The sequence below is a fragment of the Acomys minous genome (assembly GCF_964271855.1).
Source record: "Acomys minous genome assembly, chromosome: 10".
Taxonomy (NCBI): Eukaryota; Metazoa; Chordata; class Mammalia; order Rodentia; family Muridae; genus Acomys; species Acomys minous.
Genome location: NC_140491.1, coordinates 67,893,134 through 67,914,002, shown reverse-complemented (window position 1 = coordinate 67,914,002; position 20,869 = coordinate 67,893,134). Strand labels below are relative to the sequence as shown.

The 20,869-nt window shown below is 49.0% G+C and overlaps 3 protein-coding genes across 3 annotated transcripts in view; 2 read left to right on the top strand and 1 right to left on the bottom strand.

The window, feature by feature from the left end:
* The window catches only part of NUP188 (nucleoporin 188), a 54,123-nt gene extending 41,234 nt beyond the window's left edge, over positions 1 to 12,889 (bottom strand). The window contains exons 1-3 of the mRNA XM_084798425.1: positions 12,798 to 12,889; positions 1,146 to 1,200; positions 538 to 611 (exon numbers count right to left, since the gene is read on the bottom strand). Coding sequence (XP_084654551.1) covers positions 538 to 611; positions 1,146 to 1,200; positions 12,798 to 12,829 — 161 coding nt within the window. The 5' untranslated portion in view covers positions 12,830 to 12,889. The remainder of the gene's footprint in view (positions 1 to 537; positions 612 to 1,145; positions 1,201 to 12,797) is intronic.
* A 371-nt stretch (positions 12,890 to 13,260) lies between these two features.
* On the top strand, positions 13,261 to 15,299 carry DOLK (dolichol kinase; the record flags this gene model as incomplete). Its single annotated transcript, XM_084798437.1, has 1 exon — positions 13,261 to 15,299. The coding sequence occupies one exon, from the start codon at positions 13,261 to 13,263 to the stop codon at positions 14,869 to 14,871; it is 1,611 nt and encodes a 536-aa protein (XP_084654563.1). The 3' UTR covers positions 14,872 to 15,299.
* A 1,839-nt stretch (positions 15,300 to 17,138) lies between these two features.
* On the top strand, positions 17,139 to 20,489 carry LOC311606977 (bublin coiled-coil protein). Its single transcript, XM_084798438.1, has 2 exons — positions 17,139 to 17,357; positions 20,051 to 20,489. Exons 1-2 carry the CDS (start codon positions 17,279 to 17,281, stop codon positions 20,221 to 20,223), a joined length of 252 nt encoding a protein of 83 aa, XP_084654564.1. The 5' UTR covers positions 17,139 to 17,278; the 3' UTR covers positions 20,224 to 20,489.
* Positions 20,490 to 20,869: the final 380 nt, after the last annotated feature.

Below are 20,869 nucleotides of genomic sequence, written 5' to 3'. Positions count from 1 at the left end.
TTACTTTTTCTCTTGCGGTGCTGGATTGAACTGAGAGTCTTGGGCACACAGCATTCTACCACCAAGCTCTCCAGCCCTGCTGACTTTCTTACTGTATGGATCTTCTGCCTAACTAATATATGATAAGTGCTTGGAAAAAGAACTATCACTGCAAACACTATGCAAGTATCACACTTAGGACAGAATGTGGTAAACTGGAACACTAGAAGCAGTAATCTGGCGCACAGGCATACGTGCAGGCAGTATACTGTACAAATAATAAATCAATAAATCTTAAAATAGTAGTTGAATAGTCAACAAATCCCCACCCCAGCCTGGTCTACAGAGGGAGTTCCAGGACAGCCAGGACTACAGAGAATCCTGTCTGGGGGAGATGACAGACAACAACTGCATTACTGTGGAGGAAATCACCCTTTCTTTCAACAGACATCCAAACTGCATTCTTGCTTATTTACTAGCTGAGCAATTTTAAAACCACACATCTCTGCTGGAGTCCTTGGGAGAACTGGCATCACCAGATACTCGGAACAGCCGTACCTGGGAGGTTTGTAGTAAGAAAGTCCTTGTAACAACCGCTGCCAGTATTTATTCAGTTCTGCCTCAATCTGAGTCTGCAAAAGAACAGGGCAATTAATTACACATCGTAACCTAACTCAGCTTCAGGGTCACACAGTCCACCCACATTTCCTAAGATGTCCTTCTCTTAGGTTCACTCTAGAAGCAGAGTTAATATCAGATGACGGAATATAAGGTGCTAAGATAGGTGGAGCGCTGTGTTAGTTATGACAAAAGGAACAGTATATGAATGTCATAGGACACTCCTCACAGGGTGAGACGCTAAAGGGCCAACAGGAACGGCTATCCTTCTCTGATCATATACTTGAAAACATTTTAGAACCCTGAGACAGGAGGCCTGAGAGCCCTTCTCAGCCCAGCAGAAGCTCTCTGCACTTGCTGTCAGGTGACCTCACCATCAGCACAAGAGTCTCTAGAGAAGAGGGATTAACATGGTACAAGCAAAGGATGACGTAGAGCATTTCAGTAGCTACACAAGAAGACAAGTCTCCATTCTGGGTTTTTCTGGTTTTGTTTGTAATCAAAGCTTTAAAAACTAAAAAAAAAACACCAGGGGCGCTGCCACTCACCAGTTCTCTAAGAGCTGACCTCCCAAGGAGAATTGTCCAGAGTTCTCTACTGCTCCTGAAAAGTAAGAAAGCAGACATAATTTTGCTCTTCTAAGAAAAAAGAAACAAATTAAAGAAACTTGATATTTAAAATAAGCATAAAATCTAAGAGCATAGAATTTTTAATTTTTTAAAATTATTTTTATTAGTAGTAGGCTTTTTTTTATTACTATAATTTTTCAGATTACATGTCAATTGTTATCTCTTCACGCGTATCTTCCCGTTCCCCCACTCCTTTCTGTAGTAGGTTTTTGATACAAGGTCTCATACTGTAGCCTAAGCTGGCCTAAAATTATTTCATAGTACACCCTTGTCTCAAACTTATAGCAATCCTCCTGCTTCAGTGTTCTAAGTGATGGGATTACAAGCATGAACCCTTATGCTTGGCCTAAAAGTATAAGATATTAACTTAAGCCACATAGATAGTATGTAAAAAAAACAAAAACAAAAAACCAAAGACAGCCAATCCCATAGAGGGCTGGGCTATATGAGAACTCCATCTCCAAAACCAAAAAAACGATGGGCTGGTGAGAAAGCTCAATGTGCAACTGGCTCCAAAGTACCAGGGAGCCATATGGTGGAAGAAGAGCAACTCCACCAGCTGTCCTCTGTAGAGGAATGTTAATTCAGAACACGGCTGCTCTGGCAAGAGATCACATCCAAAGACCTTCTAGGTCTGTGTGATTCGGCTGGAATACAAACACGCCTGTAATCCAGGAGACAGAGGCAAACAGATCTGAGTTCAAGGCCAGCCTGGTGTAGAGCAAGTACCAGGTAAAGAAAAGCTTAGGTCTAGGCAGTGTGGTACATGCCTTTACTCCCAAATGAGGGGAAAGTTCGCTGAAGTAGGAAGTGATGTCTATCAAGAGACAGAGGCAGGTGGATCGATGTGAGTTCGAGGCCAGCTTGGTCTACAAAGCAGTCCAGGACAGCAAAGACGACACAGAGAAACCCTGTCTCGAAAAAACAAACAAGCGAACAACAACAAACAAAAAAGAACCAGAGAAGATTTGACAGATTAGGATACGTCCAATTCTCAGAAGGAGAGAAAGGCAGTAATAGAGAGATACGTTGCAGAGAACTCAGGTGAAGACGGAACGGGATAGAAAATGAGAAGTCAGAAGACTAGAGCAGATTGCTGAGTTAGTTTGAGGCCAAACAGAACAATTCAGAGGCTGAGAGAGAAGCCAGATGAAATTAATCAGCTGGGAGAAGAGTTTGAGCCAGAACAGCTGAGTTCAGAAAGAACAAGAAAGGGTGAGCTTATAAAGTGCTAAATCTCAGAGGCTGAAGACATTCGAGGGCTAGGTTAGATGGTACGGAGGCTAGCAGCTCCCAGGACTAGGCCAAGTTAGCAGGAGGCAGTAAGCCTCCCAGACAACAACTGAGCCAGGAGAATAAAAGTTCCTCTTACCTCCATATTCATACATACAAACAAATTAAATAACTGAAAATTTTAAAAGGTTTAAAAAAAAAAGATTTATCTATTTATTTATTTATTATGTACACCTGCATGCCAAAAGAGAGCACCAGATCTTATAGATGGTTGTGAGCCACGCTATGGTTGGTGGGAACTGAACACCATATCTTTGGAAGAGCAGCCAGTGCTTTTAACCTCTGAGCCATCTCACCATACCTTAAAAAGGTTTTTAAAGAGTTGGGGAGGGGCTGGAGAGATGGCTCAGAGGTTAAGAGCACTGGCTGCTCTTCCAAACCACGTGGTCTATAATGAGGTCTTGCACCCTCTTCTGGCATGCAGGCACACATGCAGGCAGATACTGTATGAATAATAAATCTTTAAAAAGCTAAGAGTGCTCGCTTACCTGGCACGCACAAGGCCTCAGGTTTGATCCCAACACTACATAAACAGGTGTGGTGGATCACACCTGTAATCCCAGCACTTGGGAGGCAGAGAACTTAAAGCTATACAACAAGTTGCAAACTTAACATCATTGGGAAACAGAAGATCTTGGCTCAAAAACAAAATCTAAGGGCCAGTGAGAGCACACACAAGTGCGAGCGCGGGCACGGGCACCCACACACAGACACACAGACACACAGACACACACACAAATGTAAAGAAAATCTAAAACAAAAACTTGTGCTGGGAAGATGGCTTAATGGATAAAATACCTGCTCCATGTGCATGTGTTTGTGTGTGTGTGTGCGTGTGTAGCAGATACCTATAATCCCAGCATTTAAATGGCAGAGACAAGAAAGAATCCTGAAACAAGCCAGCTAGCTAGACATGTCATACTGATGTGTCCAGATCCAATTCAGATTCTGTTTCAGTGAATAAAGTGGAGCACAATCAAGGAAGCTCCTGCCAGCCGAGGGCCTCACACAAGACCGTGTGAATACGCACAGACACCACAGACAAACTCTAAACAAACAAACAAACAAACAAACAAACAAAATACACTGAGAACTATTTTCCTCACTAAGACGAAACACAACAAGGGTCAGCAAGATGGCTCAGTGGGTAAAGCTGCTTGTCAGCAACCCTGGCAGCCTGTGTGCAAGTCCTGGGACCCAGGAGGGAGGAGAGACCAATCCTGTGGACTGCCCTCTGAGCGCCACACCTCAACTGTGGTATGCACAGCCCCATTCATGTGGGCAGTAAACAAGCAAATAAATGTAATGTAAAAAGAGAGGAAAAAAGACTAAAACCTAAGGTGTTCGAGCCATGTATAGCAAAGCTGTCATTCAAGATTTTCCCATCAAAGAGGCTTACATATACCTAAAAATAATAAAGTTAATGCTAATAGTTAATACTTCTAAGAAAAAAAACTTCCATTCTATTCAATCCATAGCTACCAACTGCCAGGCCAGCACACTGGAATCATTATAATATTTTTCTGATAACAGAATAACATTCACAGTTCAAAAATAATTAGGAGATTAAATCCTGTTACCGGAACAAATGCTTCTCTTCATGCTGATAATAAACCAGCCTCAAATAATAACACAGAGGCAAGGACACACACACACACACACAAAGTAGTGACATTTTAAAAGTTATCACACCTTTTGTCAAGGCACATTTATCCTTTGGCTTACTTATCTGACTGAATTAGTAAATGTAAAAAGTTAGCGCTTTATTTAAAACAGCAGCTGCTGTGTCTAGTATGCATGGGGCTGTGGATTTGGTGTTTCTTTGAGGATTGTTGCTTAGTTGACAGAGGGCTCGCTGAACAAGTTCTCTGTTCCACCCCAGCAGCACATAAACTAGACCAGAAGGCACTATGCCCCCAACCCGAGCTGTATAACAAGCTCACGGACAGCCTGGTCTACACGAGGAGAGGCAGCTCCACAGCTAAGGGTGCTTGCTGCTCTCCAGAGGGCGACACTGGGCTATCAGCACCCACGCCACGCAGCTCACGACTACCTGCAACTCTAGCTTTAGGCGATCCACCACGGTCTTCTGACTTCCGCACGCACATCACATGGCTGCATACTCAGGCAAACACACACACACAAATTTGTTAAAAAAATTTACATAAATGGAAAAAAATAAATTTCATGCTAGGCACAATAGCAAATACTTATAATCCCAACACTCAGCAAGCTGAGGCAAGTTCAAGTTCAAGGCTGGCCTAGGCTACAAAGTGAGACCCTACCAAAGAGAGAAGAGGGGAGGAGACTGAAATAAAAATTCTGAATGAGGACTGGAGAGATGGCTCAGCAGTTAAGAGCACTGACTGGCTGCTCTTCCAGAGGTCCTGAGTTCAATTCCCAGTAACCACATGGTGGCTCACAACCATCTGTAATAGGATCTGATGCCCTCTTCTGGTGTGCATGAAGACAGTGCACTCATGTACATTAAATAAACAAACAAATAAATAAATGTAGTTTTTTTTTAATCTCAGTGAAGCTAAGTGCAATGGTGCACGCCTGTAATCACAGCACCAGGAAGGAAGAGGCAGGTGGATCTCTGTGAGTTCAAGGCCAGCCTGGTCTACAATGCAAGTCCAGGACAGCCAAGGCTACACAGAGAAACCCTGTCTAGAAAAACAAACAAACAAACAAACAACACAAACAAAAAAAGGGAAAAGAAAAGAGGGGGGGGAGCTGGAGAGATGGTTCAGTGGTTAAGAGCAACACCTGCTCTTCCAAAGGACCCAGGTTCAGTTCTCAGCACCCACATGGCAGCTCACAACTGTCTGTAACTCCAAGATGTCAGGACAAAACATTCTCAGTTATAACAACCATATTCTATTATGATCACTGTTAGGTGTCAGTAATGATGTTTAGGCTGGGCATGCACACCTGTGATCACAGCACTCGGAAAGGAGAGGCTGGGCATGCACACCTGTGATCACAGCACTCGGAAAGGAGAGGCTGGGCATGCACACCTGTGATCACAGCACTCGGAAAGGAGAGGCTGGGCATGCACACCTGTGATCACAGCACTCGGAAAGGAGAGGCTGGGCATGCACACCTGTGATCACAGCACTCGGAAAGGAGAGGCTGGGCATGCACACCTGTGATCACAGCACTCGGAAAGGAGAGGCTGGGCATGCACACCTGTGATCACAGCACTCGGAAAGGAGAGGCTGGGCATGCACACCTGTGATCACAGCACTCGGAAAGGAGAGGCTGGGCATGCACACCTGTGATCACAGCACTCGGAAAGGAGAGGCTGGGCATGCACACCCGTGATCACAGCACTCGGAAAGGAGAGGCTGAGAGCCAGAGCTGGTCTCAAAAATAAAGAGTATTTAATAAAACTTTGTTTCTTCTTTTTCTTTCATTCTTTTCTTTTTTTCCTTTTGGTTTTTCAAGACAGGGGCTCTCTGTATAGCCTTGGCTATCCTGGACTAGCTTTGTAGACCAGGCTGGCCTGGAACTCTGGCAGAGCCAGCGCTCCTAAACCACTGAGTGATCTCTCACTAAAGGAATCCCAGTGTAGCAGGGATTTAACTGAGGACCTCAACAACACTAAGCACCACTGTGCTCCATCCCAGCCATGGAGAAGAGAAGGCAAGATTTTGACAAGCAAGACGGCTCAGCAGGAAAGGAAGTTGCCCTATACCTGATGACCTGAGTCTGATCCCTGGAGCCCACATGGCAAACCAACTCCTGTGGGTTGTCCTCACACTTCCACACACCTGCGGTGGAATGTGCCTACATACACCTCACAGCTGGCAGCTTCTATGAAGCAGACGCTAATATTGTCCTCATTATCTTGTGAGGAAATGAGAGATTCAGAGGCCAATAACTGGCCTAGCATCATAAGGACAACACACGGTGGAAGCAGGGTGTACACTAGGAACGCCTGAGGGCCAGGCAATCAAGACTCATCTTGAGGGGCGGAGAGATGTCCCAGCGGGTAGAACTGCTGATTGTTCTAGGAGAGGTCCCAAGTTCAATTCCCAGCACCCACATGGTGGCTCACACCCATCTGTAATGGGGTCTGGCGCCCTCTTCTGGCACACATGAAGACAGGGTACTCACATACATAACATACATAAATAAAGAAGTCTTTTTTAAAAGGACAGAAGAGAAAGAACCCCTCTTGTGCTAGGCGTGGTGGTTCCAGCTTAGGGCTCTGTAACTTCAGGACATGGAAGCAGAACGGCCCTAAGAGCCGCCTGTGTTACACAGTGACCTCCCACGCTAGCCTGGGCTGCGAAACCCTGTCTCAGGAAAACCATCCATCCTACAAATTAGCAAAGACGTGGCTTTCAGTGAAGCTTCTAGTTCTTAGTGGCCATTATCTTAATACAGTAGCAGTATGTGTTAACAGTATGAAGGTGAGGAAAGAGTTGCTGGGAGTAGAGACCCTGACCAGCCACACTGCCCACAGAAGACCTGTTCCTGCTGTGGGACTCCCTGCAAGTGCGGAGAGCTCCAGGTCTGCAGCTTTCCGATGTCACCCATGATGCAGGATATTTTATTCCATTGTGAACCCTGAGATGACGAACCATAAAAACCTGTTTCTGACCGTGGTATGGCTCAGTCTTTGATCTTAGAACTGTTTCCTGTAAACATACTTTCTCAGTGTGGCTCAGACGTAGCACACACCTCTAATCCAAGAGCTTTCTGTCAACAGGATTAAAGTTAGCCCTTGGTCAACAGGTGGAACAAGCAGCCAGACTGACAAGAAGTGAACAAGAGAGTGAGAGGAAGTCCAGAGGACAGACAGAGGAACAAGATCCAGAAAGGAAGGACACTCAGTTGTAGGGTATCTAAGACAGCTTGGAGAAGGAGAAAGGGTGTTTTCCTTCTAGGGTGAGCCAAGTAGGAAGGTCAGCTGGATGCTTGCTTTCTTTTTTCTTTCTTTCTTTCTTTTTTTTCTTTTGGAGACAGGGTTTCTCTGTGTAGCCCTGGATGTCCTGTTCTAGGGTGAGCCAAGTAGGAAGGTCAGCTGGATGCTTGCTTTCTTTTTTCTTTCTTTCTTTCTTTTTTTTCTTTTGGAGACAGGGTTTCTCTGTGTAGCCCTGGATGTCCTGGTCTCACTTTGTTGACCAGGCTGGCTTCAGACTCACAGAGATCTGCCTGCCTCTGCCTCCCTGAGCTAACAGGTTTTCACCCTAGCATCTGGATCCTTCGTCTTTATTGGTAAAATTGAACAACTGGGATTTTTTTTTTCTTTATAACAGCAGCTGTTTTAATTTATTAGTGTTTTGATTTTGTTTGTTTGATACAGGGTTAGTTTCTCTGTGTAGCCCTGGCTGCCCTGGAATTCATTTTGTAGACCAAGCTATCCTTGAACTCAGAGATCCTCCTGCCTCTGCCTCTCCCCTCCTCCCCCCACTGGCCCCAGTGCTGGGAATTAAAGGTATGTGCCACTACACCTGGCTTTGAGAATGATTTTTCATTATCCTTGCTTCTCGGAAGTAATCCTTCAGCCACACTCTTGCTAAGTATCCCCAATAAAAACTCATCAATTCACCGAATTGGACATTGTGCAATCATCACTTTGGTCTTACATGGCTCCCTTTCTAGGGTGAGTAGAGGTCTATGTGTTGCACCTCCCCAGGAAGTCTGTCACATTACACAATCTGCAAAAAGGAAGTACTGCCGGGAAGATACTGACAATGAGAGAGCGCGCCCGCGCACTAGAAACTGCCTGAGAGGACTACCTCCACTGGCAAGTAGAGGATGTGCAGAGGCAACAGAGGAGGCTGCTACTTGCATGGCCTCAGGAAAGGCTCAGGAAAGAAACAGCTTCTGCCTCTCTCCTACAAGAACTAAGTGCGCACCACATCTGAACTAAGTGGATAGGAGAGGAACCAAGGCACTGAAGCAAGCATCTAGCTTCAAAGATAAGGGTTTGGTTTTGGTTTTGGGGACAGGGTCTCTCTGTGCAGCTTTGGCTGTCCTGGACTCACTTTGTAGACCAGGCTGGCCTCGAAACTCACAGTGATCCACCTGCCTCTGCCTCCCGAGTGCTGGGATTAAAGGCGTGCACCACCATGCCCAGCAAAGGTAAGGTTTTTAAACTGTACTGACTGGGACTTGCAAGTTGTGCAGATCTTACTACAAAAGCCTTGCAACCTGTGTTTAATTAAGCCCCCAGACCCTACAGTAGATGAGAACTGACTCACAAAACTGTCCTCTGGTCACCTGCCATAGACCCACACTCATGTTCCCTCCTAAACACACACACACACATACACACACACACACACACACACACACACACACACAAACACACTCTTTGTTTTGTTTTTTACTGCATTGATGGGCTAACAAGATGACTCAGTAGGTAAAGGTGCCTACAACTAAGTGTGATGAATTGAAGGAGGAAGCTGATTCTGGCAAGTTGTTCTCTGACCTCCACATACACTCCTTAGCAAATACCCACCCACATATAGACAATAAATAAATATATAAATGTAAAAATAAACACATATAGACCATTAGTCTACAGTTCTAGGACATAACATAGAGACAGAGGGCCAGTCAGATGGCTCAGTGGCCACAAATACTGCTACTCAAGCCTGGAGACCTGAGTTCAGCACTGAAACCCACATTAAAATGGAAGGGGAGGCTGGACAGTGGTAGCGCACGCTTTTAATCCCAGCACTTGAGGCAGAGGCAGTATGATTTCAGTAAGTTCAAGCCCAGCCAGGTCTATGGAGTGAGTCCAGGACAACCAATGCTACACAGGGAGCTCTTGTCTGAAAAACTAACCTCTCTCCCCGTTCCCCCCCAAAACAAAGTACAGACTTTTGGGGCTGTCCTCTGACCTGTACACACACACCCTGGCACAAACACACAATAAGAAGTAAATAAATAGGAACGGGAGAGATGGCTGCTATTGAAGAGGACCTTGGTGTGGTTCCCAGCAACCACATCAAGCAGCTCACAACTGCTGCTAACTCCAGTTCTAGAAAAATCAATGCTTTCTTCTGGCCTTTGTGGCCATTAACACACCTAGTACATATAAATTCTTGCGCACGCTCTCGCGCTCTCTCGCTCTCTCTCTCTCTCTCTCTCTCTCTCTCTCTCACACACACACACACACACACACAAAATAAAATTTAAAAATGAATAAAAAATAAAATTAAATGAATATAAGCACATTGCACACTGAAAATTACCTTCCTTGGAGACATACATCTGGTTGAAACTTTTTGGGGGAGGGGCTGCACTTGACTCCTCTTAGAGAGAACCCAGGTTCAGTTCCCAACACCTCAAGGTGACTTACAACCCTCCGTAATCCCAGATGCAGGCACGACACAAAAGCAATGCACAGACAACATAAAGATAATATTTTTGTTTACTTATTTATTTTTTTTGGTTTTGGTTTTTCAAGACAAGGTTTCTCTATGTAGCCTTGGCTGTCCTGGACTTGCTTTGTGGACCAGGCTGGCCTTGAACTCACAGTGATCCACCTGCCTCTGCCTCCTGAGTGCTAGGATTACAGGTGTGCGCCACCAAGCCCAACTAAGAAAAAAAATTTAAAGAAAACTTTTGAATAGAAAATAAAGGACACTGAGCTAGCTCAGTTCTTCTAATACAAACAGTCCTTTTAAGAAACAGTTATAGTCTATATAGAAATAAACACAGCTATGTCTGCCTGACTTCAGAGGAGCTGCACAGGCTCTCTTGTAAACCAGGACTTACACTTAGCAGCAATAGCTTTCGTTTTTTGAGACAGGGTTTTACTGTGTAGCTCTGGAACTCCGAGAGCAGCCTGCCTCTGATGAGAGTAAATGTGTGCACCAACACACCCGGCCCAGCAATAGCTTTTCAAACAGTGGCTTTACTTTTTTCACTCAGACTACTACAAACACATTAACCAAAGAGACCTCAAAATGCCAATATTCAAACCAAGTGTCCGCCAAATTTTGAGTGACTTTCACAAGATTCTGACTAGTTTAAAGAGCATTATTCGCCGGGCGTGGTGACACACACCTTTAACCCCAGCACTCTGGAGGCAGAGGCAGGTGGATCGGTGTGGTCTACAAAGCGAGTCCTGGACAGCCAAGGCTACACAGAGAAACCCTGTCTCGAAAACCCAACCCCCCCCAAAAAAAAAACCAAAGAGTATTATTCCAGGTCTGGAGAGATGACTCAGAGGTTAAGAACACAAAGGTCCTGAGTTCAATTCCCAGCAACCACATGGTGGCTCACAACCATCTATAATGGGATCTGGTGCCCTCCTCTGGCAGGCAGGCACACATGCAGGCACAACACTATATATAATAAATAAATAAATCTTAAACAACAAAAAAGAGCATTATTCTAGTGTCACCATTGGGCTCCTATGCACACATGTCCAACTGCAGCAGCAGAAAGACTGAGGCATGGAGGTCACAGTGCCAGACCAGCTATGGCCACATACAGAACATTAGGTTTCACAGGCAGGCAAGGGCGACGGCCCACCAGTAATCCCAATGCTTAGGAGGAGACAAGGGAAGCCCAAGGCAAGACACATAACTAAACAAACTGGGTCAGCAAGCTCCAGGGGCTTCATCAGGAGACCCTGCCTTGGTAAGACAGAGACCGACCAAGAAAGACACCGTCAGTCTCCACACGTGCACACACACACCTGCACACAAAGATGAAAAGGATAATGCCCATTTGAAAAAGCAGGAGCTCAAAATGATAAGATGACCTCGGCTTTTCAAACAGGGCCCACTATTTCCAACTGCTAGAAGCATGCTTTCCGGGGCTAAAACCACTCTCTTCATAGACCAAGGCAGTGCTTAGACTCCTACTGACTGCTAGGCGCCCTGCCTAGCACTCCTGAGGCCCTGGGTTTGAGCCCTCGGACCTCAAAAATAAGATGAAAACCTTAGGGTCAGTTAAAGTCCTACCTTCCAGAGTGGGCTCAGTAAGTCCCTCAGCAAGATCCAAGCCTGTTAGCAAGCCAAAAAAAATCCTTTCCTTCTGAAACACTCATTTCTTTCAAAGTTTCCACGCAAGTATGCGTCCATAGCTGTAGCTACAAAGACTGGCAGGGAACAGCAGGCGGAAGAAAGCCAAACCGGCCCTCACTAGGATCACACCTTAGCTACAGAAAACTCCAAAGAAAATCTTACCTCTGGAAGGCGAAGAAGCTAGTCTAGGGGGAGACGGGCAATGCGTGTTACAGTACATGTTTGGTTGATTAAGGATTCAGCAGGGGACAAGAGCACACAAAGCTGCAGCGTCAATTCCAGGTGACAGGGGTGTCTAAGTTTGAAGGGGTGAAGACACTTTGTACTTTCTCTAGAGCCCTCAATCTGAATCCTTACAGACTACCGTACAGACTACCTCTGTACGACCTACACTTCCCAGTCATGTGTACCAGGAGGCGCCTCTCTCCTAGCTGTGAGAAATGAATGAGACACCGCCTGCAAGTCACTTTCCCAGGGGCTGGCGCTAGTAAGCGCTCTCTGTAAAGGCAAGCAAGGATCGTAATTCACGTCTGTTATGTCCGTACCAAGGAGGCATAGACAAGAGAACAAGGAGTTCAAGACCAGCCAGAGATAAAGAGATGCTGCCTCTAAAAACAAAAAGGAGACGAGAGAGAGAGAGAGAAAGAGAGAGAGAGAGAGAGAGAGAGAGAGAGAGAGAGAAGAGCACTCCTTCAGTGAGAACCGTATGTTTTCTAATAATTCATCTTGTGACAGAAGCTTGGCACAGCACCCGGGAATCGCTTGGAAGATGAAAGCATGTCTGCTGATTGAATCAATACCCGCATCAGCCAAAAATAAAAGAAGGCGGGAACTAAGGACGCCCGCGCGAAGATCTCGAGGCGTGGGCAATGCACACCCGGGGCAGAGCAGAGCGCGGGGACACTAGGGCAGCTCAGGATGGGTGAGGTAGGGGGGTAAGTGGGGGGGGGGTCCTCCAGGCAACCCCGAAATGTCCCGCAGTGCCTACACGAGGCGGAGTGGGGGGAAGCACGGGTGCGTGGGCAGACGGGAGGCAGGGAGACCAGGGAAAGAGAAGGGAGAGCGGCCAGCCCGCTCCAAAAGTGTCTTCAGCCCCGCCGAGTGGGGACGGTTTAGACCTAACCGCCTCCCCGGTAGGTGTCCGTCCACCCCGGGCTCGTTTCCTCCACTGCCGCCGAATCCCGTTTCCAACTCCCGCCCGGCTCCCGCCCGCCGCCTCATGACCAACCCCCACCCCCACCCCACGCCGCCGCCGCCGCCGCGCCCCGCTCCGCACCTCACACACGGCCCACCGGCGGCAGCCGCCATCTTCGCGCGCCAGTCCCAGCCCCGCCCCCCACGCCGCGCCCACGTGACCGCGCGCCTCCAGGGCTGGGGTGGGCGTGGGCTTCCCGTCACGTGACGGCGGGGCGGGGCCGGGATGGGGCTGTCAAGATGGCGCTCCCCAGGGAGGAGAGCAGTCTGCGGTGGCGGCGCTGGAGCGGGTGAGAGGTGAAGAGTGCAAAGGTCTGCTACATCGTAGGTGGAAAGCGGTGGAGGGTGACTGGGCCGCCGGCTCCCAGGCCTCAGAGTGGCCCGCGGTGGAGCATCCTTTTGGAAACTGGAGAAGGTGGCTGGCTGGGGTGAAGTTTCTGCCCCTCTGCTTGGCGGGTTGAGGGCCCAGAGGCCAAGGCGTCCCTAAGTCACCAAGCTTCCCCCCCCCTCCCAACGCCCCCTCCAAGAGCTCCAGGCTTAGAGACATGACCCGACAGTGCCCTCCCCCAGCCGCGGAGTCGGGGTTTCCGCTGAGCGGCTCAGTGCTGGCGGAGGCTGCGGTGGTGTTCGCGGTGGTGCTGAGCATCCACGCTGCAGTGTGGGATCGATACTCCTGGTGCGCCGTGGCCCTGGCGGTGCAGGCCTTCTACGTCCAGTACAAGTGGGACCGGCTGCTCCAGCAGGGCAATGCCGTTTTCCAGTTCCGAATGTCCGCCAACAGTGGCTTGCTGCCGGCCTCCATGGTCATGCCTTTGCTGGGGCTGGTCATGAAGGAGCGCTGCCAGACTGCGGGGAATCCGTACTTCGAGCGCTTCGGCGTTGTGGTTGCAGCCACCGGCATGGCGGTGGCCCTCTTCTCCTCGGTGCTGGCCCTGGGCATTACTCGCCCGGTGCCCACCAATACTTGTGCCATCTCGGGTTTGGCCGGAGGCGTTATCATTTATATCATGAAGCACTCGCTCAGTGTGGGCGAGGTGATCGAGGTCCTAGAAGTCCTGCTGATATTCGTTTATCTCAACATGATCCTGCTGTACCTGCTGCCCCGTTGCTTCACTCCCGGGGAGGCGCTGCTGGTGTTGGGTGGCATTAGCTTCGTCCTCAATCAACTCATCAAGCGCTCTCTGACCGAAAGCCAGGGGGACCCAGTGGATTTCTTCCTGTTGGTGGTGGTGGTAGGGATGGTGCTCATGGGGGTCTTCTTCAGCACCCTCTTTGTCTTCATGGATTCAGGCACGTGGGCCTCATCCATCTTCTTCCACCTCATGACCTGTGTGCTGGGCCTCGGTGTGGTTCTGCCCTGGCTGCACTGGCTCATTCGTAGGAACCCCCTGCTCTGGCTTCTTCAGTTCCTCTTTCACACAGAGACTCGCATCTACCTCCTAGCCTACTGGTGTTTGCTAGCCACCATGGCCTGCCTGGTGGTGCTGTACCAGAATGCCAAGCGATCGTCTTCCGAGTCCAAGAAGCACAAGGCTCCTACTATTACAAGAAAGTATTTCCACTTCATTGTGGTAGCCACTTACATCCCGGGCATCATCTTTGACCGGCCACTGCTCTACGTGGCCGCCACTGTATGTCTGGCAGTCTTCATCTTCCTGGAGTACGTGCGCTATTTCCGAATCAAGCCCCTGGGGCACACGCTCCGGAGCCTTCTGTCCCTCTTCCTGGATGAACGAGACAGCGGACCCCTTATCCTCACACACATCTACCTGCTTTTGGGCATGTCTCTTCCCATTTGGCTGAATCCCAGGCCCTGTACGCAGAAGGACAGCCTGGGAGGAGCCAGAGCCCTGGTGCCCTACGCTGGGGTCCTGGCTGTGGGCGTGGGTGATACTGTGGCCTCCATATTTGGCAGCACCATGGGGGAGATCCACTGGCCTGGAACCAAGAAAACGTTCGAAGGGACTATGACATCTATATTTGCGCAGATCATCTCCGTGGCTCTGATCTTAATCTTTGACAGTGGAGTGGACCTGAACTACAGCTATGCTTGGATCCTGGGGTCCATCAGCACTGTGTCCCTCCTGGAAGCATACACTACTCAGATAGACAACCTGCTTTTGCCACTCTACCTACTGATACTGCTGATGGCCTAGGCGCAGTAGCTGTTGTGATGGGGGAAACAGGACAACAGGGAGACCGAGTGGTCCCTCCCCACAGCAACTAGCCACCCAGACACCAAGAACCAAGGGGTGAAAAGCAGATTGGGTTTTTCAGTTGATTCAGACTTAAACAAGCAAAGCTCTCCTGGTATTATTTTTGCTGATACTTAAAATACAAAAAGGCTTAAAAGGCATACACCAGTTCAGGGACATTGACTGTGCTGAAAGGGGCCCCATCTTGTAGTCTGGGAGGGACACGGCGGGAGTGAGCCCTGCGATTTAATACATACTACTGAAGGCAGGACAGCCTTAGATCTGGCTTCAAATATGTCACTTACCCTATCTCCACAGGTCAAATGTTACAACTTAAGTGTTTTTGGTCCTTCATCTTCAGGCACAGTAAAAATGGTTCTTAAAAAAAAGTGGGCTGACTTCTTATGGTTTCATTATACATCCTGATATCATAGATGAAGATTGACATGTGTAAAAAAGGAGATAAAAATTAATGCCAGGGATAAAATTGTTCAACTCTTACTGTTTCCTTACGTTAAGGACAAAGCCACTCTAGTAAAAAGGACTAGTACATTTAGAAACACAGGGGCACGTGTGTTCTGACAAACAACAGTTAATGATCAGAGACCTAAATTAATTATACAAATGAATGGTGTTAAAATAAAAGGCTTGGTGGACAGCAGAGCCAATGTCTCAATCATGTGTCAAAAGTCTTGGAACCCAAATTGGCCACTTCAAAAGGTTTATACAAAAATTATAAAAATTGGTAAATTATCTCAAATAAAACAGAGTGTGCGGTGGCTTGATTGTATAGCACCAAAAGCAAAAAGGGAGGCTAAAACCCTATGTGGCTGACATTCCTATAAATCTGTGGGACAGAGATCTCTTACAACAATGGGGTACTCAAATTAATCTTCCTGCGATTACAAAGATAAACAATGTTAAAACTAGGTAAAATGGTACATGATTCTGGAGAAAAGATTAATGTAAGTGATCAAGAGCGGCCACAAGCTATGCCCACTATCCAACCTCAGAACTCCTCAGGTTTAGAGTATCCAAATTTATAAGATGGGCCACTGCTGAAATACCAACAGCCCTGCCCCTAAAACGGATTTCAGACAGACCTGTATGACAGGAGCAGTGGCCCTTGACAAAAGAAAAATTGCAGGCTCTTCACTGTTTAGTGAAAGAGCAGCTGGAGGCTCAACACATCAAAGAATCTTCCAGTCCCTGGAATTCTCCTGTGTTTGTGGTTAAAAAAAAAAATCAGGTGGATGGAAAATGATAACAAATTTAAGGGCCATAAACAAGGTGATTCAACCCATGGGTTTGCTTCAACCTGGAATTCCTCTGCCTTCCTTGGTACCTAGGTCCTGACATATAATTACAGTTGATTTAAAAGACTGGTTTTTCACAATACCTCTACATGAAAAGGACAGAGAAAGGTTTGCTTTCTCAGTACCTACTCTGAACAGTAATTCTCCAATGAAGACATATTATTAAAAGGTCCTTCCACAGAGAATGTTATAGCCCAACCTATGCCAATATTTTGTACAACAACCATTAAAAAATAATACATAGACAGTTTCCTCAGTCTATCATTTACCATTACATGCATGATATTCTGCTAACTGATTTTGATCCTAATTTTTTTTAATGTTTAGAAAACAAAAAATTCTGCTGTTCTAGGGATTACAGATTACTGTAAAAAAATACAAAAAAAGAGATTTAATTACCTATTTAGGCTATAAAATAACTAAACAAAAAATTTGACCACAAAAGGTACAGATCCTTAGAGATCAATTAATGACTTTCAAAAATTACTGGGAGATATAAACTGGCTAAGGTCTGCAATTGGGCTAACGACCCTCAGAGAAGTGAGGAGGCCAAGACTGGCCAAGATAGGGCAGGGGTTGTGGCAGGCAGAGAGGGAGATGGGAAGAAGGCTCATTCCTGGTAACGAGGGAGAAGAGGTCCTGAGAGTTCTCGAAGCTACAGAAGGCTTTGGAAACCACCTGTCTGACTCCGACCATGCGGAGGGCAGAAGCAGCAGGATGGCCTCTCATGTATGTAAGTCCCAAGCGCTAAAGTCTGGCATGAGCCCCCGCTCAGCTGTCACAGCGGGCAGGAGGGGGGCGGGGCTCGGAAGTGGGGGGAGGCAGAGCCTGAGAGCGGACGGGGCGGAGCCCTGCCTAAGGGCGTGGTCGAGCCGAGGCCTGGGGCGGGGCTCGGGGCAGGGCCCTGGGCGGACCCCGGTGCACTGCCGCGTTCCACCCTTCCGCCGGCGTTCCATCAGGTGCTTGCACCTTCCGCCTAGCGCCGGCTTTCCGCGCGGCGGTCGCCGAGTTCCATCTTTGCGTGGCCTCTGCGCCGCCCGCCTGATCCCGCAATGTCGGGCCCCAACGGGGACCTAGGCATGCCGGTGGATGGGGGCGTGGAAGGCGAGAATGACAGCTTCGGAGAAGCAGGTGACCCGGGGGTGGGGAGTTGTTGAGGCGAACTTTACTTTGCCAGGGGTATGGTCCTGGGGTATGGAATCGGGCCAGGATGGGGCGGGGGGCGTGGGAGGCACTGAAGAGATGTCCCACCCTGCCCTTGGGTGGCTCTAGAGTTGTCCCCACAGCCACCTTGGAGGCAATGGCCAGCACTAGCAAACGGATCCCTGGATGCTGCAGTACTGTAGAACTGTCGCTAACCAGCCCTGGTTACGTATAGGGAAACTGAGGCAGCCTCAGAGAAGCTTGTCAGTTTGGGATTTGCTTCAATCACTTTCTTCGCTGAAGGGCGGGGGCGGGTCCTGCTTGCTCTGCAGGTGTTGACCCGGTGGGCGCCCCGCTGTGCTGAGTCAGCAACCCAGCCACCTGGCATTGCTGATGTGACCTGCATGCTGAGCACTGTGTTGGGCGCACAGCACTGCAGAAGGACCTTAGGGGAAGTATCAGCCCACAGACTCCCTTTTGCATGTTTGGGAACCTCAGTTTTCCCATCTGTAATATGGGATACACTGTCTCCTGTATTGAGATGTGTCGGGATTAAAGGGAAAACGGGACGGAAAATGATTCGATTCTAAGAGTCTAGTGCATGCGTTCCTTCTGAACGTGCACAGTGCCTGTGGGGGGTTGTTCTTCATGTAGTGAAGTCTGGTGCTTACCTAGGGGCAGGATTTACTGTGCAGTAAGGATGGGGTATACTTTTGTTTTGCTATGAGAGCTTTACTGAGCTGTAATAGTCCCATTTACACTGTACAGTTCCGCAGGTTTTCATATACTCACAGATATCCACTGACACAATAGGTTCAGAATATTTTCCTCATCTGGTTTCTGCTCTTAGTAAAGGCTGCCCTCCAGCCTGGTGGGTCACTAGGCTTCCAGTGGGCAGTGTTGGGGAGCAGTGATAACGCGCAGTGAGTGACTGCTGGCCACCATGGTGGGAGCATCATGAGGATGGGGGTGGTGAGTATAGCACTGATGACACTGGGATGGTGGGGACAGGCTATGTGTCCCAGGACAGGAGCCATGGCTAGGAAGTACCCTGGACATAGATGAGCCTAGCCTGAGCCCTTCTGGTAGCCTGGAACGGGAAGGATGGATCGTAACATCTATCCAATAAGTGCTTGCTGTGGCCAGACCCCAACTGAGCTCTTAGTGGTCTGTAATCCTCAGAGTCCCCCACCCCATTTTAATGAGGGGTTGCTGGGGCAGAGCAGATTTCAGACTCAAACCTAAGGTCTCTGGCCTCCAGGTCTGAGTTTTAGCCCAGTCATCAAATGGCTATAGGAAGCTGTGCTAGTTCCTTCCCTCTTAGGCCTCAGTTTCCCCATCTGGGCCACTAGGGATGGACTTTAAGATCCAGCAGCCTGCTGGGGTGGGGGTGGGGGCTGCACACCTTTAATCCCAGCACTCGGGTGGGAGGCAGAGGCAGGTGTGAGTTCAAGGCCAGCCTGGTCTACAGAGTGAGTCCAGGACAGTCAAAGCTACACAAAGAAACCCTGTCTTGAAAAACGGAAAAAAAAAAAAAAAGCCAGCAGCCTTCAAGGCTCTGTCCTCTGTCAAAGGATGCCTTCTCTGGGTCATAGAACCCATCCCCCAAACGTAGGCAAATATACACTTTGCCCAAAACACCCCGGGGGGGGGGGGGCGCTTTTTCTTAAATCCACCAGCTACTTCCCTATGTTCCCAAGCTGGCAGCTGAGTGTTTGAGTCATGGGTTGGCTCAGAACTGGGTTCTGCAGTGGGCATGGACCCAGACCTTGGGTCCTAAGCGACACAGCCTTGCCAAGAGGCAGGTCAGAAGCCAGCTGCTGAGGAGGAAGGAGGGCGGGGAAAACCTCAAGGAGGGGGTATTCTGAGCTGGTCCTTGAAGGGTTGCTGTGGTGGACGGATTCTAGATGGTAGACAGCCGAGCAAAGGAAGGGGCTGCAAAGTCAGAGCCTCCTTCACTCATTCATCCCTTCACTAAGTGCTCATGTGTGTCGTCGTCCTCGTCGCGGGCACTGGGGCGACCACAGCAGTGCCTGAAGGTGGAGAGGTGGCGGCTGGAGGGTCAGGACAGGGGCCTGATCCGGTGTGGCACCTTGAGAGGGCACCCCTTGGTGACAGCAAGGGTATAAGTGGTATTCGCCCCAGAGGGAAGGACAAGAGTACTGCCCACCCTCACCCCGCCCCCACCCGCCATGCATTCCAGGAAGAGCCATCAGTATATTCAAAGGGCCTGAGATGCTGGGTGTGAGAGGTGAGGAGAGGGCCCGGTCTAGAAGCTGCCGGAGACTATTGTGACGGCACAGAGAGCCACAGGGGGACCCAGCATGGAGCCATGCCTGGAACAGAGACTTTGATTGCCCAGCTCTGCGCTGTGGGCTCTGACTTCTAGGTAGCTACAGAAGGAAATGCAGAGGAAGTTTGGCACGTGGCAGGGTCACCCGGCCAGGTTGCTGGCAGATTGTCCCAGGACCACACTAAAATCCCACAGAGAAGATGGTGTTAGGGATGACTTCTCTGAAACATCTCCTCTTGTGGTACCTACTCACTTTTCACACTAAGAATCAAAAAAGGATTGGGGATGTGCCCGAAGCCCTCTCAGGGGAGAGCTGGGGACACTGGGGTGTGTCTGTCAGCCCTGAGGAGACACAAGACCTTCCCTCTGTCTTTTCCCTTCCTCTCAGAGTATGCGGCCATCAACTCCATGTTGGATCAGATCAACTCTTGTCTGGACCACCTCGAGGAGAAGAACGACCACCTCCATGCCCGCCTCCAGGAGCTGCTGGAGTCCAACCGGCAGACGCGCCTGGAATTCCAGCAACAGCTTGGGGAGGACCCCAGTGATGCCAGCTCCTAGGTGCGGGGAGCCCCCAGCCAGGCCCCACTCTTGCCTCTTTAGGCCATGATCTGGCCTGGGTAGAACCTAATTGGCTTAGACACCATCTCAGGTACTGGCCTTCAGATCCCACTGTGGCTCTAACCAGCCTGGACCAGTTCCCCCACTGCCCTCCTTGAGCCAGGCGTGGTCCTCCTACAACACACCCACTTCTGCCTTCCCGGCCCCTGGTCCCTTTCCTCTCCACCTAGGGCCGAGCGTCCATATTAAAGAGGTCTCCCACACCACTCACTGCCCCTGTCTTCTCTTTGTGCTGGGAATAAGTACCCCAGTAGCCACTGGAGGCCGATGGGGCACAGACTGGCCTGGCCCATGGGCTGTTCTTAGCCATCTTTCATTTCTGATGCAGAGGGCACGGATGAGGTCAGGGCTTTCTCCCTCTGTGGTGTGCTGTCCTCTTCAGCTGCCTCCCAGTGTGACTGTGACATACAGTCTGTCTCTCTGGGCACTAGGGCCTTTTACTGAGATGACTGCTGCTAGGATTTGATGGTACACCTCGGTACCTTCCACTTGTAGCCTCAGTCTTCCCAGCTGGCACTATCTGAGCCAGGCTGCCTTATCTTCAGCAGAGCTAAGGATGGGCCCCGTCGCTGCTGAGCTGTCTCTG

Coding starts and splice junctions, on each gene's coding strand:
- LOC311606977 (XM_084798438.1), top strand. CDS start 17,279: ATGTCGGGCCCCAACGGGGACCTAGGCATGCCGGTGGATGGGGGCGTG. Junction 17,358..20,050: donor TGACAGCTTCGGAGAAGCAG/GTGACCCGGGGG, acceptor CCTTCCTCTCAG/AGTATGCGGCCATCAACTCC.